The 20,453-nt window shown below is 45.4% G+C and overlaps 3 protein-coding genes across 6 annotated transcripts; 1 reads left to right on the forward strand and 2 right to left on the reverse strand.

Moving 5' to 3' along the window:
- Nucleotides 1–39: 39 nt before the first annotated feature.
- LOC311360423 (armadillo repeat-containing protein 1-like) lies at nt 40–4,270 on the reverse strand. 3 transcript variants are annotated; one of them, XM_084480500.1, is made up of 7 exons: nt 4,069–4,270; nt 3,504–3,715; nt 3,267–3,358; nt 2,389–2,578; nt 2,143–2,259; nt 1,693–1,767; nt 40–1,472 (listed from the first exon to the last, which is right to left on the reverse strand). In XM_084480500.1, exons 1-7 carry the CDS (start codon nt 4,169–4,171, stop codon nt 1,281–1,283), a joined length of 981 nt encoding a protein of 326 aa, XP_084336626.1. In that variant the 5' UTR covers nt 4,172–4,270; the 3' UTR covers nt 40–1,280. The 3 variants fall into 3 exon arrangements, with proteins under 3 accessions (XP_084336626.1, XP_084336628.1, XP_084336627.1); XM_084480502.1 differs by having other exon boundaries at nt 3,504–3,692; nt 4,069–4,205; XM_084480501.1 differs by lacking the exon at nt 4,069–4,270 and adding an exon at nt 3,870–3,989 and having other exon boundaries at nt 3,504–3,692.
- Nucleotides 4,271–4,690: 420 nt separating this feature from the next.
- Nucleotides 4,691–16,521, reverse strand: LOC311361393 (high affinity 3',5'-cyclic-AMP phosphodiesterase 7A-like). Of its 2 annotated transcripts, XM_084481561.1 has the most exons (14): nt 16,511–16,521; nt 15,773–16,369; nt 12,983–13,043; nt 12,579–12,668; nt 11,582–11,736; nt 11,363–11,426; nt 9,544–9,639; nt 8,972–9,072; nt 8,472–8,603; nt 8,142–8,233; nt 7,809–7,953; nt 7,390–7,486; nt 7,205–7,285; nt 4,691–7,067 (listed from the first exon to the last, which is right to left on the reverse strand). In XM_084481561.1, exons 2-14 carry the CDS (start codon nt 15,908–15,910, stop codon nt 6,922–6,924), a joined length of 1,398 nt encoding a protein of 465 aa, XP_084337687.1. In that variant the 5' UTR covers nt 15,911–16,369; nt 16,511–16,521; the 3' UTR covers nt 4,691–6,921. The 2 variants fall into 2 exon arrangements, with proteins under 2 accessions (XP_084337687.1, XP_084337686.1); XM_084481560.1 differs by lacking the exon at nt 16,511–16,521 and having other exon boundaries at nt 15,773–16,503.
- Nucleotides 16,522–17,567: 1,046 nt separating this feature from the next.
- Nucleotides 17,568–19,703, forward strand: LOC311360628 (dnaJ homolog subfamily C member 5-like; the record flags this gene model as incomplete). Its single annotated transcript, XM_084480727.1, has 5 exons — nt 17,568–17,679; nt 17,798–17,921; nt 18,450–18,663; nt 19,033–19,204; nt 19,339–19,703. The coding sequence occupies 5 exons, from the start codon at nt 17,568–17,570 to the stop codon at nt 19,440–19,442; spliced, it is 726 nt and encodes a 241-aa protein (XP_084336853.1). The 3' UTR covers nt 19,443–19,703.
- Between the last annotated feature and the right edge of the window lie 750 nt (nt 19,704–20,453).

Genomic DNA, 20,453 nt, shown 5'->3' on the forward strand with positions numbered 1-20,453 from the left:
CACAGCGACACTGCACTCAGTTGGCACAGATCTCTTTATATATAATTGCACAATAAGGTGCCATACCAAAGAGCTTTAACAAAGAGCGAAAACAAAGTCTGATTCCTAATGCATAGGGAGTCTGAGTCTTTTCTGGTTTTTAGTTTGAAGACAAAGACAAAACAAATGTATGTATCAAGTGAGACAGTTACCATAGTTGTTAACCCTTCACAATGAGGCTACATTTATTCACCATTCACATTAGTTAATGCAATAATAAGCATTAACTAACAGTTACTTAATGGTGTGGAAATCATTGATGGGGTTAACCAAAACCCAATACCCCCTATGGTAATGCTGTTTAATAATGCTTATTACCGAATCCAATGATGTTAATCAATAGTTAAGTTTAATTTTCATGAACCATTATTGAAGTGTTTGTTCCAAATTATCATCAGTTCATCTTCTGACACAAAAAGTTGGGTTTATCTCATGCATTGTTGGGTTTTGAGCCAGAGCCTCAACCGACTAACGGCAAATAACATTGCGTGACCTTATTCAATGAGACTTAATGACGTGCTTTACTGTAGCCATTTATCTGCTAGTACAGGCTGTTCTTAACTGGGTAAACGTGAGCCTTCAAGTCATTCAGTGTTCCATCAAGTACTGGGTGTACTACAACCCGTTCTACCAGCAAGTAATTCCTCCCAAAGGGTCTTACAGATGATTTGCCAGTAAGTATTTTATGTACTACAGCTTATGCACGTTCAATGTGATGCACTACCACCCAATAATACACGCGCCCACGACAGATCAAACCCATCTGGGCAACATGTTTGTCACTCCTCATCCAAACATAGCAACCAAGTCCAAATACCACTTAACAAAGGGACAGCAGAGAGCTCCACCCACCATGTAGCACTGGAAACCCAACTACATCTCTTGATCATCAAACATATTCATCCATGATACGTTTTTGTAGCCTCATTCTGTGAAGTGAAATTTCAGCATGCATCTCCAAAAAGGTTTGGTCCTAAAAAAACATGGACAATACAGTTTGGTGTGTAACAGAGTACTGCTCCATTCTGGGGGGTCTGCTCCTTACAGAGATCCACACTGTTTTTCTGGAATGGCAGCCAGACAAAAACAGGCTGTGATTCATACTGTACATGAGGGATCTTGTCTGTGTGCATGACCAGCAGCATGGAATAATACGGGTTGTAACAAGTCTCCGTGGTAACAGTCAGGCTGGTCTGTCTATTCTCAGGTTCTGGACCGGGGGCTGGCGAGGCCCTGCTGGGTCACCAGTAGAAGGAACGAGACAGGAAGTTGGCAGCGGTGCCCAGCCAGGTAGCGCCATCCTGCCCGTTGCCCACCCGGGTCACTGCCTTGTCGGGCTCTTCGGCCTGAGCCTCCTCCTCAGGCAGATAGTCCGGCAGGTCTACGTTTTGCTCCACCTGTAGAGAGCCGTCCTCCGTGAAGGGGATCAAAATCTGAGCAAATTTAACAAAGGGCGTGGTTGAGGGAACATTGAGTTCAATGAAAACTTTAATTTACAACTACAGGACTGTTTTACTTCCAGTCCTGGGAAGAGAATAAATAACAGTCTAGATGATGAACAACATTTTTCTTTTAGAAAGCACCGGGTCGATGTGGGACATGCACATGTTCAAGAGTTGCACAAATGTGGGAGACACCAGTTGCAGAACTAACCTCTTGCCCATTCTCTCCCTTCACCACCTGCTGGGCTGTCAGAACTTCGGTAGAGGCAATGGCTGACGCCAGTGCCTAGAGGACAAACCGCACATAATTTTTGTTCTAGATTATAGTGATTGTTTACAGGCCTACCGCTACCCATTACCCCTGCCAGCCCCAGGCTTGCCTAGCCAACCCTGGCCGAACAATGCTGGGCTAGCAAACACTGCACAAGCCAATGCTAGGCTAGCCAATGAACTAGCAGAACTATCGCTTAAGCTTCTGTGGTGTACAATTTGGAAGTCGCCCCTTTTTGTGAGTGTGCTTTTGTGAACATGGCTGCAAACTAAATTTACCATGGTGGGACAAAGAAATTGAAAAATGTGCTGCCTTCTAATAGGGTATCCAATGACGCACATCAGAATTAGGGATGGGCTGCATGAGATGAGCGGACAGGAAGCGCCTCACCTCCGCCTTAAGGTCGGAGCGGATTCGAACGATGCACCGCTTGACAGCCATCTGAAAGGTGAAACTTATCACCCCGCGGATCTTCAGCAGGGCCTCTTCGCACAGAGTCCTGCGACTCTGTTGAGAGCGTGAGGAGAGGCAGAGGCTGATTTGAGAGGGTCACTCTTGAAAACAAACACATCAACTTGCTTAATGTTTACATGCTTTGTGTACAGACATTATTTATTTCACTGTGGGCCCACTTACAGAGTCATCCAGCCCGTCTATATGCAATACCACCGTCTTGGCCCGTTTGTTGGTGGAGCCCAGAAAGAACTGGGCCTTCCTCCTACCAGACGGGGCTCCTTCGGCCCGGTCGGACTCTGGGCCGCTGGACGCCTGGAGCAGCTCGTACACCTCCGAGGCCAGAAGCTTCGTCTCCCCCGGGGTGGTGGATCTGTGACCCAACACGACATATTGGATGAGTGCTCATGTTGTGCTTGCAGTGACACGTGGCACTGACGAGCTGGATACATGATGGGTAGACACGCCAACCGGGTGGGTACAGTCCACTGGGTAGGTTGATAAAGCCATTGTGGTGGGGATTTACACCACACCAATCGTTCTGTATCACGTTGTTTAAGAATAAAGAGTCATCAAAATTTATAACAATTAGTCTAATTTATTTAAGTAATAAACATAATTAATTACATATAACAAACATACAATAAACCAAGACCTCAGATGGGAGTTCGCCTTGCCTCTCTCTCTCAGAGCTTCCCAAGGAGAAGTCCAATGCATTGGCAAAGCAAGGCCTTCTTATACAGTGGCAGACAGGACTCATGAATGCTGAACAGCTCTGCTCTCTAATAAAACTATAGTATTGGTTAACCAGATGGTATAGTAAACTATAGATGACCTCCCCATGATGTCATAAAGGGGGAGACGTAGCCATGCCTTACCAGTTGATCCCCGACCACCCCAAGGGGTTCAGGAAAAAGGGACACCCAACAAATGGCGGTGAGAGAAACAAATTGTGAGAATAGAATTTTCCCATTACAGCCTTCATTCATTTGGATAGGCCCACATGTGATGTCACCAGCAGGGGTCGATTTTGACGTGGATTGTAATTCTTGAACCCTTACTTCTGTATGACGTTCTGGAGGCTCAGCATCATGCCCAGCTCGCCCTCCATCTTCTCTCTGTTGGCACGACATTCTGCCAAGTACCTCAGCGCCTGGTGGCGACAACAATGGAGCCAGCAACAGAGGCTGAAAGTTGCAGTCAATCATAACAACAGTTGCTAAAAGTTGGAGCCAATCATAACAACAGAGGCTGAAAATGACATGTATGAACACACATCGCTATGAAGTCACACTCACAAGCAGGGCAGAGTAAACGACTTGCGGGTTGGGATGGTCCAAGAACAGGATGAGTCCGGGCAAGCAGCCTTGGTCCTGGACGATGGCTCTCCGGTTCATGGGGTCTGCGGCCAGATCCCGCAGCTGGTTCACGACCAGCAGAGCCTCGGCTTCTCCGCTCATGGCTGCTGCCTCTAAATATAAAACCACCTGGACACCACAGAAGAACACGACTGGGATAAATTCAACAAATACAGAACAAACACATACACACACACACACACACACACAATAAGTTAAAATAAATTAATTTCAATCTACAAGCCAATGAAGTCCATGTTCCAGTATACTTGCATATGTTTGAAATAAGCCTTTTTTATTCCTTACATGCCACGGGTTTAGTTGATATTCATTTGATTGGCTGGAGGACATTCATTGACATGCTGGTGGGTAGAATGCGCCCATATGCGTCCAAACTCCACTAATGCTCATTTGGAGCTATAAAACGGACACGCTAACGCCACTGGCAAATGCCAATGCCCACAGTGTAGTATTAACATCGGCTGCCAGCAACGTTGGACCTTACCACGAGTGTTCTGGGAGCGGCGACCACAAGGCGAGTGAGGATGGCTAGCTGGGTTATTCACTGAACTGTCACCAAGGATCACATGACAGCACAACGATAACATAACACGATACAATAAAAAGTATTCTGTATCATAATCAAACTCATAGACCGCGTATAGACTGATATGTAAAGCTACATAATGAAAGGGTATGCCATTTGATTGTTGTTGGCTATGCTTCCTGGTCGGATACGAAAAAATGGTCATCTGATAAAATGCGCGTCTGTGATTGGACATTGAGTAATCAGCTGATCTCGCCGGCCATCCGTCCAGAATGTTGTAGGATTTAAAGAGCCAACGCCCTAGGAAAGATTGATGGGCATTCCGGCTATTCATTCAGTGAGTCTGGCATTTGGCTCTTCTCACTGATAAGAGCTGGCTCTTCAGATAGTTGAGACTAATCACTACTACACATCCATCAGAAAATATACTTGATATTTCGTTGAAGATGACTCAATATGTGGTTTAAGATCTCTCAATGCATACTTGTAAATATCAAGTAGCCTATACTTACATTTAGCATATACTTTGTATTGTGTTGAAATGGCTTGGATCACAGTGTAGTTAAGTATTGTGCCGCAAAAGAGTCAATTCATTTTATTATTGAAAATGTAATAACTGGCAAATATAGCAAAATATCAATATTTGGCAAGGTTTTCACAAAATAGTTTGTCATGGAAGTTCCTTCACACAGGTGACTTGCATCAAAAAGTCTTGGCATTTTCAGAAAATACAAATTTCACTTTACTATGAAAAGCACCTGCGTCCTTCTACAACTTTGTGTTGTCTAAAGAAAACAAAGAAAAACCAACATGAAAGATGTCAAAAAGCCGAACAGTACACATTTGAATGATTTACTAAGAAAAAAACCTGTTTGGTCACTTTAGAAATTAGTGCATAGTTAAACGTCCACCTACCCATTCCCCAACTGCCTTCAAACGAAAAACAAAGCTTAACTTTTATGACAAAAAAATGGTTTGGCTTGTTAAAAATTGTCAGAAAGTGTGTATTGACTATCTACAGTTATGGCTGGTGCATTTGGGTTTCCCATCTGAAGTGAGGGAAAAGGTCAGCATCAGCATAGTTTAGTTTCCACTTGGCAACCTAATCATGCTTGCAAGAACGGACTGACATCCATGTTTTTACTCAGTCATTAACCAAGTCTCCTTCAATAGAACAGTACCGGTGAAAGCAGCCAGTACAGCAAATTGTGTTCCACAACTCCACACTGAAGGAAGATTTTAGTTCACGACATCTTGATGACTGAACAATAGTCTCACTTTAGCAAAATTACTTACTTCTTAGAAGAAAAACAGAATATAATGTGACGAGTGTTTCTTCCAAGAAATGACAGTAAAATTCAAACATTGAGAAGCTAAAAACGTAACACTCTAATGTGACAGATATAGATTTAAAACAGAGCTAAGAGTTGGATTTTTCACATGATTGTACACATGATGTATCTTACCATTATTTGGTAAATATTGTTATTTTTTACCCCACCCCCACCCCCAAAAACATGACAAATGTGAAAAAGGAAAACATCAACACAATTAAAAACAAGAATAGTAATTTAAACAACAGTCATGTCCATTTTCACAGTGGAACGATCAACCAAAAACCCTTAAAAAAAAATACAAATAAAGAGGAAATCGTCTCGATCAAATGGCTTTTCTCGTCTACCTTAGCAAAATAGCAAACATTTTATGCAAGTGGTAATTAATTAGACTGAATGTGCGCCGTTTTTCCCCAGGACCAATGGTGAGTTAAGCCATTGGTTACAAAATGTCTGCCCGCCCTTGGCCCCATGCCAAACGTTTACCACGGGTCTCCGGAACAATCTTCATGTTCAATGTTTCTTCTTCGTCATTGGCTACATATTTGGGGTTTCCAATATTAAATTATAGTGCTACATAAAATAAATCTGTCTGAGCAATTTTCCCTCCATTTCTGAACTCTTCAGGATAATGTGGGAACTTATCTTAAATCCTCAAAGTTTACGAAATGAACCCATAAATCCTGTGAAAGCTCTGGTTAGCTAAAGGAAACATTTTGATACCAGAGCTTGAATCACACAACAATAAATAATGTCAGCAGAAACATCACAATATAGTAATACATCTATGCATTACTGTAGTACGTAGTAATCCATGGATTACCTTAAGTTTTAATACATTGTTGTAGTACTTTGGTAAGGTAGTAAAAGATTGATGTAACTGTACTCAGGGAATACGTCCCAATGTAATAAATACGATTAAATGAAATAAAGTAGTCATTGGTTAGTTGGTGGCGTTGAAAAGGAAGCAGGATAAAGGCAGAAAGAGAGCGAGAGAGATACAGCGAGACAGAGAATAAGAAGAAAGAATAAAAGTGTAAGAAGACGAAGGAGAGCAAGAGAAGGGAGAGACATTTCCACAGGCTTTTCTTTCCTGAGGTAAAAGCTTTGCAAGTGGTCTAGGAAGGTTCCTAGGTCTCCAGGAGGTGGTCTAGGTTACAATATCTGTAGGGAGGTGGTCTAGGAAGGCTGGTAGGTCTCTAGGGTGGAGGTGGTATTGGTTCCTATGTCTCTAGGGAGTGGTCTAGGGAGGTGGTCTAGAGAGGTGTCTAAGGAAGTGGTTTAGGGAGGATCCTAGAAGGTGGTCTAGGCTCTAGGAGGTTTTTCTAGGTACCCATGTCACTAGGACGGGGTTTAGGGAGGTCTCTAGGGAAGTGGTCTAGGAGGTAGTCTAGGAAGGTGCCCATGTCTCTCAGAGGTGGTCTATGGTTCCTTTAGTTTTGTCTCGTGGAGGTGGTCTAGGAAGACTGGTAGAACTCTAGGAGGTGGTCTCGGGGTGCTGGCTTGGGTCCGTCCAGCGGTCCAGGTTGGTCTGCAGGTGGGCCAGCATGCGATGGGACAGGCTGGTGCAGGAGAAGCGACACCACTCCCTGAACAGAGGCTCTACCACGTGGCGGATGAAACCTGATGGAGGACAGCACTGACGCTCAGAGAGTGGAGGCGATGAGCTGGTGTATTTATGTGTACATAGAATGTGCTGGTTTAAGGTGTGTGTAAGGGTATGTGTGTGTGTATGTGTGTGCGTGCATGCGTGTGCATACCAGCTTGAATGTGTGCCGTACTGTCGGAGAGTCGATCACAGAGGGGGCTGACTGCCATTCCGTGTTTTTTCTCCACGTCACCTGAGAAACCATCCACAAATACTGCTTTAGACCAAACACACACCTACTACAAAACACACACCAATACCACCCATCACAAATTCACACACAGCACATCCACCTACCTTGGTGGAAGAACTCCGCTGTGACTCTGGAGCTCCACTGGGAGCTGAGCCTCCAGACTCGACACGGGTTACAGATGTCTGCACACTTCATGGTAATCTGACACACACACACACACACACACACACACACACACACACACACACACACACACACACACACACACACACACACACACACACACACACACACACACACACACACACACACACACACACACACACAAGACACTTGTCATTAAGGAGCATGTAAGGATAGGCATGTTGCTCAGGGATGTCCACTAGTAGTGTGTGAGGAGGAGGGGACAGGGAAGACCAAATTACAGTGAGCGAACGAGACAAAGAGAGTGCAAGAGAGAGATAGAGAGTGAGAGAGAGACAGAGCTAGAGCCAGATGAGTGAGTGAGGAGTGAGAGATATACCTGCAGGACCAGGTGACGGTGGCTGGGGTCAGCCATGCTCAGGTCTTCTCGGTCAAGGTGCTCCCTGAAGCGGGCCAGGTAGCGGTTCTGCTGGCTGATGTCCGTGGCCAGGATCAGAGAGCCCAGTCGCTCCTCCAAGTTGAGCCTGCATCGACAATGGAATCAAACCTACAAATCGACCCTATAGGACTACCAAATTCACCCACTAGAACTACAAAATAATCTAGCAGGACTACAACATAGATTAGGCCAAAGTACAAAAATCTACCTGAATCGCCTACAATCTGGTAGAACTACAATACCCATGTTGGCTAGCATGAGGGTGTGACTGACCGGTCAGTGATGGGCAGGTGGTCCAGGAGCCCAGACTCCCTCAGCAGACTCACAGCACACCGCCAGTGGTGGCTCTCCAGAACAGAGGAGTTCTGCAACATCAAGCCCAAACACACATCTTCATCACACTATTACTTTCCCAGTGCGTGTGTGCGTCTCAGAGTGTATGCTATCCTTGTGTGCGTGCGAGACTGTGCATGAGCCTGTCTCTCAGTGTAGTTGTTCCTGTACGCATGTCCTTGTTTGTGTGTATGCATGTGTGTGTGCTCTCGCAAGTGTGTGCGCGCAAGTGCGTGCCAGTGTGTGTGCCTCTCTCCACAGGCTCCCTACCTTGTACAGTGCAGCCAGGTGGTGTCCGGTCCGGACCAGGAAGCCCTGGTTGACCCCGGGGTGGTCCAGGTCGTGGGTGACCGCCGCAACTAACGCCAACAGCATATCACAGGAGCTCAGCGTTGTAGCCAGCTGCAGAACAAGGATACACATTACATCATATTCACATCACTCTCACAGAACCTGATATTGCTCAAACGATGCCAAAAGGCTACTTTGAGGTCCAGTCACAGGCTGCATGACAACGCACACTCAGAAATCTCTGAGCTCAGTGGAATTTGTGACCCTTTCATGTCTCTCGTGTGCGGTGGTTGGTCCTGCCAATAACAAAACAAAACTGTCCTTTGGGTCCTCAGATGATAACGTTTAAGGGGCCCCCTGCACCAGTCGGTCAGGCTGAAACTTTTCCAATCGTCCCCTTTTGTCATAATGGGTACTGTACCACGTTTTCAGTGACCCGCTAGGACCCAGTGCCCAGGCCGGGTCCAGAGTGGGCTCACCTTGGGCTGCCTCAGGAAGCAGTACATGGCCTGCGTGACGTCAGTAGCGTGGAGAGAGTTGTGGTAGGGATTCCGCTGGTGGTAGTCCGCCTGCACCATGACTACAGTACAACAACAACAGCGAATTACAGAGGAAGCGCTCATCCAGGGGCGTGTACGGCAGACCGGGAGAGCATTGGTGGTGGTGTTTTTCTCATTTGTCATGGTAGGCTAAGCAGGTTTACACAGGAGCCTGTTTTAAATTAGCACCCTGTTGTATTTGACATGACAGAGAAGACAGGTGGGGTGTGTGCCAAATGCAAGCTTATTCTTTGTGTACTGGAAGTATTATTAGTCTTTTAATTGGTTTGAACACAGTGTCCATGAGAGGGATGTCCCACATCTACAGCTGTGCCTCCAACCATTGCTGTGATCACATTCCCAGAATATACTCAACTTCTTTACATTAAAGATTTAAATAGATGTGAAACAAAATTTGAGGGAATTGCACAGATTCTACATCAGCCACGGGGCTCTGTGAACACGGAGCAAAGGGTCCCCAGCAGGGGCCAGCACTAAGACTACCTAGGTACCTAGGAAACTACGCAGTTTGATGGGGTCAAGACGGAAGAGCCGGGTCAGTCCCAGCTGGAGGAAGAGGTGGAAGGTCAACGTCACCAGGCCGTTTCCTGTAAAAGAGCAGCTCATTAGCATTGACAACTACCGCGGATAGCACCTTCACAAGAAGGATTCTCGTGACGGAAAAATCACTTGAAAGTATTCAAATATCGGGCAAAAGTTCATTTATTTCAGTAATTCAACTTAAAAGGTTAAACTGATATATTATATAGACTCATTACAGACAAAGCGAGATATTTCAAGACTTACTATGATTATGGCTTACAGCTTATGAAAACCCCAAATTCAAAATCTCAGAGAATTTGAATATTGTGATAAGGTTCAATATTGTAGGCTCACTCTAATCAGCTAAAAGCCAAAACACCTGCAAAGAGTTCCTGAGCCTTTAAATGGTTTCTTAGTGGTTCAGTAGAATTAACATTCATGGGGAAGACTGCTGACCTGACAATTGTGCAGAGAACCATTATTGACACCCTCCACAAGGAGGGAAATCCTCAAAAAGGTAAATGCAAAAGAAGTTGGATGTTCTCAAAGTTCTGTATTAAAGCACATTCATAGAAAGTTAAATGGGAGGGAAAAGTGTGGAAGAAAAAGTTGCACAACCAGCAGGGATGACCGCAGCCTGGATAGGATTGTCAGGAAAAGGGCCAAGGCCATTCAAAAATGTGGGGGAGCTTCACAAGGAGTGGACTGAGGCTGGGGTTAGTGCATCAAGAGCCACCCACACACAGATGGATCCTGGACATGGGCTTCAAATGTCGTATACCTCTTGTCAAGCCGCTCCTGAACAACAAACGACGTCAGAAGCGTCTTACCGGGGATAAAGAAAATAAGAACCGGCCTGTTGCTCAGTAGTCCAATGTCCTCTTTTCCGATGATAGCAAATTTTGCATCTCATTTGGAAACCAAGGTCCCAGAGTCAGGAGGAAGAATGGAGAGTCACACAATCCTAGATGCTTGAATTCCAGTGTGAACGCAGCCGTCTACCAGGACATTTTAGAGCCCTGCATGCTTCCTTCAGCAGGCAAGCTTTATGGAGATGCTGACTTCATTTTCCAGCAGGACTTGGCACCTGCCCACACTGCCAAAAGTACCAGAACCTGGTTCAATGACCATGAGATTACTGTGCTTGATTGGCCAGCCAACTCACCTGACCTGAACCCATAGAGAATCTATGGGGCATTGCCAAGAGAAAGATGAAAGACATGAGACCGAACAATGCAGAAGAGCTGAAGGCCACTATTGAAGCATCCTGGTCTTCCATAACACCTCAGCAGTGCCACAGGCTGATAGCATCCATGCCACGCCGCATTCAGGCAGTAATTCATGCAAAAAGGGCCCAAACCAAGAACTGAGTACATATGCATGTTTTTTTCAGACTTTTCAGAGGGCCGACATTTCTGTATTTAAAATCCTTTTTTAATTGATTTCATAATAATTCTAATATTCTAATTTGGGGTTTTCATAAGCTGTAAGCCATAATCATCAAAATTATAAATAAATAAAAAACTTTCCATGTAATGAGTCTATATAATATATTAGTTTCACCTTTTAAGTTGAATTACTGAAATAAATGAACTTTTGCACGATATTCAAATTTTTTGAGTTTCACCTGTATATATCAGTCAAGGCCTCTAAAGTTAATTAAGGAAAATGCTTAATCTACTTCTAGTTCTTTTCAGTAACAGGGTTTTTTGTAGGCTGATGCAATCACATAGAGCCACCAGCAGGTGGAGCCAACAGACAGACCAAGAGCTCAATGGTGACACTTACCATTTGTAACTCTGTCAAACAGGAAAATGTCGAAGTCCCAGCAGTCCACCTTGTTAAGCATGCACTGAAAGACAGCAGCAGGAGAGAAGCATGAGCAGCCTTGGTCCACACACACACACACACACACACACACACACACACACACACACACACACACACACACACACACACACACACACACACACACACACACACACACACACACACACACACACACACCTTGACCTGGCCGTTGTACACCTGGTCGAGGAGGTGCTGGGGGCCCGGGGGCTGCTGGAGGAGGAGGTGGTGGTTCTTGAGACACCTCTGGAAGCTGAGCTGTCTGCGATGGCTCTTGAGGCCCCTGGCACCTGGCCGTACAGGACCCTGGTGACCTGGGCACACAACAGCAATACGTGAGGCTGGGGCTACCTGGCTGCCATTTCCCACCACTCTTCCATAATTTGGCTACATCTACTGTTGAGAACATGTGAAAATGGTAAACGATAAGGGCCAATGAGGCTCACCGACGGCCCGGCATTGTCCGATGGTCGGCCAGGTGTGTCAGGCCCTTAAGACTAAGTCCCCTCACCCATTCAAAGTAGAACTAGAATTAAGTTAGACACCTGGCAACCGCATATTAATGCTGAATGCAACAGACAAAATACACACAGGGAGGATATAATTCATGTTTGAATGCATTGGACTTAAAGACAGAAGGGGATATTTGTTTGTGTTAATAACAGTTATGCTTGTTAGCTGCTATCTATCGCATTAAGTTCTCTCGCTAGGCTGTTATTTAGGCTACGTTTGTCCGGAGGTTGTGTTTTATATGGCCAAGTAGACCATGTCAATATTATGTGAAATAAATAATTTAAAGCATTGATTAAAGAGTTAAATGGTAAATTGTCCTCATATATATAGCACTTTTATCCAAAGTGCTTTTACAGTGTTGACTGACATTCACCCATTCATGCACACATTCACACACCAACGGCAGAGTCACAGAGAGCAACAGACAGCTCGTCAGGAGCAAGTAGGGTCTTTCTCAGGGACACCGCAACACTCAGCTAGGAGGAGCCGGGGATCGAACCACCAACCTTGGGGTTACCAGCCAACCCGCTCTACCTCCTGAGCTAATCCCGCTCCACACGAGTTATCTCACCACTGGCACTCCCATCCTCCCAACCATTGGGGAAACCATTCACATTGGGGTACCATTCACATGTCTACTCACAGTGGAAACTCCGATAGTCGACCTTGACGTGGGAGTGAGGGGCCCCATGCACTGGCTCACACGGCCCCGGGCCCCGTTGTTTCACATCTCCTGGAAGGGGGAGGGTGGGATGGGTGAGAGAGTATAAAATGTTTTTACCTTTCATAGTACTTTATTTATTTTTAACTGCTTTTGGCAATGTAAAAGTTTACCCCCCATGCCAATAAAGTGGTTTTCAACTGAATTATCAGTGTAAGTGTGCAGATGAGTGTGGTGTTGGACAATTGTGGTCAAATGAAGATAGCCCTTTCCTTAATGGGCTAGCCTATATAAAAATCTTAACACAGGAAGGGACAAAACAAGGTGCTTGTGTGTGCTTCCTCTACGAACGTGGCTGAGGTAAGAGTAGGTGGAGCTCCACCTACCGAGCAGGTGGAGGTAGAGAACCGCCTGATCAGCGCTGTTGTAGGACACCCCTCCTCGTCTCTGAAACAAACAGCAGGTCATTACTGCTCAAAGAACCGTCTTCAAACAAGGCCTAAAAAAGGCCTAAGGAAACAAAACAGCCCTAGGTCCCATCAGTTGTTTGATGAAGTCTGCCGAGCAAACACTATACTGTGATGCAACTAGATGCACGTGACTGACAAGCAGGTAGGGGTTAGGCTATCTTGCTCAAGGATGCTTCAATGTAGTCTGAGGACATTGGGGTTTAACTGTGTGTGTGTGTGTGTGTGTGTGTGTGTGTGTGTGTGTGTGTGTGTGTGTGTGTGTGTGTGTGTGTGTGTGTGTGTGACACAAGAGAGAACACAATTTGAATGTGTCAGACAGACATGGCTGCGACCCCTGCTGTGGTGGCCAACCCACGTGGCCACAGCCCACAGCTCCCCCGGTGGCAAGCTAGAAGTATTGTCATGACGGACACTACTGCAATACTTGCTGTAATGCAGTACTGCTTACTGTATTACTCTACTGCTGCATAGCAAAAACAGGAAACAATGCAATAAAAACAATGAACCACAGAAAAAAACGACCAGTTTTATTACCAGACCAGTTCAATCAAAAACTGGTCTAAACAGCCAGTTTAAAAAAAAAGAATAACTATTTAATAAAATAACCAGGTCAATCATAAAAATAAAATTATAAAAAAGAAAACCGTTCAATTATGCAACAAGCAGTGTGATTAATGAACTGTTAAAATAAATGTGATTTTAATGACATACCGACCGGTTTAATCAAACACGGGGCGCTTTGAATCAGGACGAGAGGACAGCAGGACTAACAGAGTCGTGATGGTGCTATCATGGAATACCGCTGCAGGCTGACCCACATCCCCCCCGCTGGGTGGTCGCACACGGGGCCTCCACACGCTCTGTGTGCGTCTGTCTGCGTGTGTGTCCTCAACCACACAAATAATCCATCTCCAGTTATTAAATCCATGTCTGATTCATCAGATAAATAAAAATGTGTTTGGGGAGGAGAGAGGGATGGACGGTGAAGTACAGCACAGAACGCAGTAAGCGCTCCTTCGCTCTCCTTTACTGCAGTGGCGGTCCGTAATGTGATCTGTGGGCGTACAGTATGCAGTTCTGTAAACCGGTCGATGTTAGTGCTGGGAAGTGTTCGCAACGTTTGCTCCACTCCGAAGTTGTGTCCATTTAATGTGTGGAGCAGTGGTGGTATTGAGGGGTAAACATCCTTGCACAGGTTTCTAAGGATTTACCGTATTCGCAGCAGTTCTGTGTTACATCAGTTAGCGGACCAATCATCATTGGTTCAGTTAACACCAGGGCCAGACGCGTTGGGCACCTGATCCTCCTTTGTGTTCCCTGAACCATGACTGTTTGATTGAAAGGTTTGTGACAGGACAGACAGACAGTGTTTGGCTAGCAACTGGTTGGATGATAATGTTTGGTGTATCAGTGGTTGGATGCTAGTGTCTGGGATTTGACATTACTGTCAAATGCCCCCCAAGCATGACTTATTCCTATACGTTTTATCATAAATGGGCAGCAAAGTGTCGACTACAATAGATGGATGCTTTTCTAGCATTTCACAAAAAAAAAGGTTAAAGGATGCGGACAGTTTTCCGGGACCCCATGTTAATATTGAGGTTTTCCATGTCAAGATGTGTTCCACTCACCCACTCTCATGGTCTACCCCCACACCGTAATTTAGCAGTTGGTGAACCGTCTGCAATAGTAGGTGCCTAGCCAGGGCATCTCTTATGCACTTACTTGTGTTGGACAAAACAGAGACATCTATTGGAGCTGCTCATCACTTGCTTGGAATAGAATGGATGCCCAATTTTGAAACACGTGTACAGCTCGAGAAAGGGCGAGTTACACTCAAATGATTTACATCTCATCCATGTCAACAATCAATGTGGAGTCTTAGTCAACCATCGAGATCCTTTAAGATCGGGCCCCTCTAGCTCCCACAGTACACCATCTATTGACCAAAGTCAGCCAGAGCCTCGCTACGCATTCAAATACCATGCAAAACATGTTCTCATGCAAATTAGAGTCTCTTCTGGTTTATCTGAACAGCCTACATATTGTTTTTCTAGTTTTAGTTCCCCAACAGAGTTCCTTCCTCTTAACAGGGTATTTTAAAGCTTTTCATCCACCAGATCCTAGTACTAAGGGTTTTGGGAAGATCAAGACAGACTCTCAAGGGTGTCCACTAGCATGTGTGTGGTCGGTACGTCTTTTCTCCCGGTGCTTGAGTCCATGGTTCTGCAAAAATTATCTTTCTCTTTCAGTCAGTGATCTTCATAAAGGGAAGATGATGTGTTGTACTCATAAACGTGTAATAAAGCGCTACACTGTGATAAAGGGTTAAACTGGACTCACTAGCAAGACCCAGAGTGAGCACACACCCAATGCAAGTAGCCCAGATATTACAGCGATGTTGCCAGAGGTCCTTATATGTTAAACGAGGCACTTCTCTGTGTATACAGAGAGTGTGCTTTGTGTATACAGTATACACAGCACGACCCCCGGGGACGAGCACAGGAAGTCGGTCTTCGTTACAACAACAATTTGCATGTGTAAGGCCGAGTTCACAGAGTCGTAATATCAACATAGCATAGTAGGACCCTAAAACCAACACATTCACAATTTCGTTGTCACCTCATCATCATCTACGAAAGTCTTGACTATTAGAGGTGTGTGTGTGTGTGTGTGTGTGTGTGTGTGTGTCCCAAAAACACTCACCTTGCAAAGCTGCCTGGGAGAAGGACCTCCGAACAGAGCAGAGCTGGTGCCGAGGCTGATGGCTCCTCTGCGCCTCAGCACATGCTGGGGAACCGGCCTGTCTAGAGGCAACACTGGCAGCTGGGAACATACTTCCATTGAACAGTCAACGCCGGGTTAAAATCCGATCGAGATGTAATCGATGCACCATGAACTCAGGCAGAAGTTTTCGCAGAGAAAGCGCAGGATTTCGAGCTCGTTCAGGGCGATATTGATAGGGATATTTCTTCGTTCATTTTGTGTCTCCCACGGGCCATAGCTTTTACATATTTGGTCCAAAATGTGTGTCTATTATCTTTAAAGATTTCGATAGCATCACAGAGGGAACTCGACCAATTGCTTCCTCATATTGCAGATAGCCGTTAAACATATAGGCCTGACGTTACCTCTGCTGCAGAAAAAGTCGTGACTTTACTAATCACAATGGAATACGGTTGCAGTACAATTCAAAATATTCCTGAAACGATTCAGGAACGGATTTTGGATTCGTAGAAGCCAGAGATAAGAGCATGGACCCAGTCGGTTGACGTCTCATCGCTCGGATGAACAGCGGCGATCCTGGAACAGAAAAACGTCGCAGTTGTAAAATGATTTTCCATTGGGCTTGAACGCACGATATTAGTCGAACCATTCACCGAAGAAAACAAGATCGAACTACGATCATAGCGTTCATAACTCAGTCCCTTCCTTATCTCTCACCGACTGTTAGCTGTCTTCCCCAAACATTTCAACGATGGCGCGATGACGGACCTCTCGCTCCTTCAAACTCCAATAATTTTAGACCACACCATGAAAGGTCTCCTGTGATTGGTTAATCAAGGGTTGTACATTTGAAACGCCTACATCTATTGGACTACAGCTTCACTGAGCATCTTCTCCAATGCGTGTTCATGTTTTTTTTTATTTCCGATATTCATCAATTAGCCTATAATTAAACCAAACTCCATAATGTTTTACAGATTTCGGCCCCAATGTCGGAAGCAGATACAATATATATAATTTCAGAAAATATGAAAGATTAAAAACAAACAAATAAAAAAAGTGAACACATTTTTTCACGTGTCTGTGCTGGAGCTTTCATCTCTGTTGGTTGAATAGGAGTAGGGTTATTATACCTAAGAGCGAGATACACTTTCTTTGAGAGACGCAGTTGGATGGCAATATTTGACAACCTTAAACGAGCACTTTTCCTATATTTTTGCTCGCTCGATTCTCCTCTAGCAAGAATGTCTCCAAGTCAAACGTTAGAATTTAGTGACATCCTCAGGTCGTCAGCTGAAACTGCTTTTAATACCATTTTAGAGACTCATACTTGCGCCACTTTCCTAAAGGAACTGGAAGGTTTAACTCGTTCCATCTAAAAGATACGTAAGAAAACCCTGCTTGCCACTGGTTCTTTAAGCTAGTGTAAAATATTAGTAATTTGTAAATATTAAAAATATACCTTGCAATACCTTGTGACATAAAATACTGTATCCTTTACTGGTATTAGAACTTTACTATGTCTATTTTATTCCCGTGTCGAATTATATCATAAATATAAAAAATATATACAGCCTACGTGTCCTTGATTGACAGGTCATGGGCGGGGACTCCATCTCCAACTCCCCCCTCTCCACAGGTTGCTATGGGAATCGCCACAATGCGCCTGCCCGACCAGCTCGTCTGAAACCCGATCAAGCCTTGCCGATACGAGGCGATCAGCGTGCCCATTGGTCGCCGAAGACACCTGAAGCAGCCTGCCGATGAATCTTTGATGCTGGACAGAGCTTCTCCATTACTCATTACGGCTACCGACCCGTCTGTCTGGACCCACCGAAGGACCAACAAACACTTCTTGGCCCGGAAACATTCAGGAGCAGCGGCGGGTATGTACCATATTTTTCCATAAAGAGTTGAGTTTGTTAGTTAAGTATTGATACTCAGCCTCCCCCCCCGCACCCCCACCCCCCCCCCCCCCCCCCCACCCCCCGTGACCTCAAGCAGCAGGTAATGGTGTCAGGATGTCCGAGAGCCGGCAGCGTACCCTGTCCACCTCCGGGGAGTCCCTGTACCTTGTCCTGGGCCTGGAGAAGAGCTGTAGCCATGAAGAAATCAAGAAATCTTACAGGTAGGCCTGTTGAAACCTGGGGTCTCCATGGGGTGAGAGAGTGACTGTCTGCCGGTTTCCCTCTACCACTCCAACATCAGGGGTTATTGTATAAACTGTGCCTGGTGCTACCACCCACAAACATCATGCAAGAACTGTGGGATGGAGCACAGACAGCAGGAGGGCGAGGAGAAATATAGAGACTGACAGGGAATGATGGAGTGGTGAGAAGTGACAGGGACAGGCAGATTGGTGGAGGGAGAAAACCTGACTGGATTCCAAGTCCGATTCCAAGTTTGTTTAGTCCTTAATCACTGCTAGGTCTCAAATGGCCTAACAGGAGACCTTTGGCGACCCAAACCTCAGCCATCTCAAGGGCAAAGAAAAGGAACCCTGGAACCCTGTTTGGTATCACACACACACACACACACACACACACACACACACACACACACACACACACACACACACACACACACACACACACACACACACACACACACACACACACACACACACACACACACACAGTGTTGTTTGGCTCTTCAGGAAGCTAGCCCTGCGGTACCACCCGGACAAGAACCCGGACAACCCAGAGGCGGCAGATAAGTTCAAGGAGCTGAACGGAGCCCACTCTGTGCTGTCGGACCTCACCAAGAGGAACATTTACGACAGCTATGGCTCCCTGGGCCTCTACGTCGCCCAGCAGTTTGGAGAGGAGAACGTCAACACCTACTTCATGCTCTCCACCTGGTGGGCCAAGGTGTGTGTGTGTGTGTGTGTGTGTGTGTGTGTGTGTGTGTGTGTGTGTGTGTGTGTGTGTGTGTGTGTGTGTGTGTGTGTGTGTGTGTGTGTGTGTGTGTGTGTGTGTGTATTGGACAGCTCCAATTGTCCACCATCTTCTGGGCAGCTCCCAGTGTCCACCAGTAGAGCAGTGTTTCTTAAACTATGGGTCAGGAGGGACATAAAATGGGTCACGGTCCAGACAGAGTTGGGTCCAGCCTGATAATGCACAGAAAACTCTGAACACATGAGAGTTTGTGAACTATTCGTGTTTTGTGTGTGCGGGGGGATAGAGATATAGAGATATATACAGTATACTGAAATTGTGGTTTGATGTCTGTCTCTCCAGGGTCTGTTTGCTGTGTGTGGGGTGCTGACTGGCTTCTACTGCTGCTGCTGTCTGTGCTGCTGCTGTAACTGCTGCTGTGGCAGACTGAAACCCACGCCGCCCGGGGAGGGGGCGGAGTCAGACGTCTACGTCTCCCCAGACGACCTGGAGGAGGAGGTTGGCCATGACAACGGTGAGGGGCGGGGTTTGTGGGAACCCGGGAAATGGTTTCTCAGAGGGCCAGGGTTTTTTTTGGTTTACAGAAGCAAGACGGCTGCACCAGGAAGTAGTTCCTCTTGTGGTAAACCGTACTTCCTGTGGTTGTAGAAGGTGGAGATGTTCCAGTGGTGCAGCAGCCCAGCAGCGGTGCCAGCGAGAAGACTCAGCTGATTGGCGATGGAAACCGCAGGTATGCGGACACCTACACCTGAGGTCCCGCCCCAACACTATCGGAAGTTAACCTCTGACCTCTACTCTCAGGCGACCTGATGTTCAACTCCTTTTCCCACAAACAGACTCTCATGATGTATGTGGTGTTTGACTTGTTTTGGGAAACTTCTAGAAACCGAAACAATTGGCACTTCAACTTGCACCAGGCCTACGTAACTTTTCAGGGCAGCCATCCCTTTTGTCTAAAGAATAACACGGGCCCTCCACAACTCAATCAAACTAAATTTGGTGTGTGAAGAACCAGGGCGGGAAAATCTTGATCGGAGAGGACGTTTGGGGTAGAGTGGGCTTTAGGTTTTTTTATTTATTATAAATCATATAAAAACAATTTTGACCAAAAGCAATGGCTGCAGTTATGAGGTTCCATATTTCAGGACAAAGATGCCTTGGTCAAAGTAAATGAAAGTATTATTTTCTTGAATAAAAATTATAATGATAAAATAAGAATGTTGGTCACATGATTAAAAAGTCCAACAAACCAATCACCAATCAATTAATATACACTTATCACGTGTATTAACTTTCATTCGGATGGAGAGAATGTCTTTGTTCTCAATGATGTAGGCTTAATAAACTAAACTTTCAGTTACTTTACAAAAGATTCATATAACAGTTTGTGATTTGGTTGCATGTTCGGACGTGTTTTATTTGAATATGCGTTTTAATGAATGTATCTTATTTTTTGTATTAAATATAATATAACATTATCTTGCACCAGACCGTCAACTGCAAAATGTCAACATATATAAATATATAATAAATAAAGGATTATTAAAAAAAGAAAAGAATGATGTGTCAATTAACTGACGCCACTTTTAGTCCAACATGATAGGCCTACTGCCTATCGTGCGAGGACCGAGGTCACACACACACACACACACACACACACACACACACACACACACACACACACACACACACACACACACACACACACACACACACACACACACACACACACACACACACACACACACACGCCTGCTCACACT

Source organism: Micromesistius poutassou (genome assembly GCF_964030765.1).
Source record: "Micromesistius poutassou genome assembly, chromosome: 16".
Lineage (NCBI taxonomy): Eukaryota > Metazoa > Chordata > Actinopteri > Gadiformes > Gadidae > Micromesistius > Micromesistius poutassou.